At 66.9% G+C, this 800-nt stretch overlaps 1 protein-coding gene across 1 annotated transcript in view; it reads right to left on the bottom strand.

Moving 5' to 3' along the window:
* The window catches only part of SCRIB (scribbled planar cell polarity protein), a 117,457-nt gene that overhangs the window by 47,078 nt on the left and 69,579 nt on the right, over nt 1-800 (bottom strand). The window contains exon 18 of the mRNA XM_015416965.1: nt 495-661. Coding sequence (XP_015272451.1) covers nt 495-661 — 167 coding nt within the window. The remainder of the gene's footprint in view (nt 1-494; nt 662-800) is intronic.

Raw genomic sequence — 800 nt, 5'->3', positions numbered from 1 at the left:
GGGGAGCAGACAGACAGAAGCCAGCACTGACAAGTCCGTTTCGGGGCTTACACAGGCCCGCAGCCCCCTCACGGGCCCTCAGAGGGCCTGCCAGTCAGAAACCTCCCACCAGCACAGGCAAAAGGAGAAACAACCCGTCAGGCTGGCGGCCAGGGAGCTAAGAAGACCCCTGAACTGGAAGGGAAGGGGAACCGGGACGTGGGGAGGGGAAGCCGCAGTACAGAAGGTGGCCAAGAAGCCTTCGACAGCACCACGCACAGAAGCATCAGAAAGGGGGAGCGACAAAGCGACACCCACACCCCCCCGGGGGGGCCAGGCTCCGCTCCACCTTCCCCGGGGCGGGCAGCCCAAAAGCTGAAGGCTGGAAATCTTCCCACACTGGGCGGGCGGGCAGTGGGGTGCTCAGTCTCCGGGGTCACCAAACAGAGCTTGTTGTTGCCGCCTCCCCCCCAATGCCTTCAAACCCTCTCTCCCCGCCCGGAGGCTCCACTCACCAAGAGGACCCTGTCTCCCACGTGCAGGGTGCCGTCCCGATGTGCCGCACCCCCTTCTGCGAGCCGCGAAATGAAAATCCCCTGGGAGGGAGGGAGGAGGAGGCGAGTCAGGCTGCCGCCTGCTGCAGAGGCTTCCTCCCCCCCAAGCCGGAGCCCCTCGGACTCTCCTCCGCAGGGTCAGCACGGAGCCCAGAATAAGCACCCGGGCAGGGATCGAGTGTCACCAGCCAGCTGCCCATGCCAGGAGCCCCCCCCCACACCTCCGGGCATGAGGCCCGGCAGGCGAAGCCGCCCTGCCCGCCGCTC

This window comes from Gekko japonicus, unplaced genomic scaffold, assembly GCF_001447785.1.
Source record: "Gekko japonicus isolate JY-2015 unplaced genomic scaffold, Gekko_japonicus_V1.1 scaffold505, whole genome shotgun sequence".
NCBI lineage: Eukaryota > Metazoa > Chordata > Lepidosauria > Squamata > Gekkonidae > Gekko > Gekko japonicus.
The sequence above is the reverse complement of the archived record's forward strand: the minus strand, read 5'-3'. Positions and strand labels throughout refer to the sequence as shown.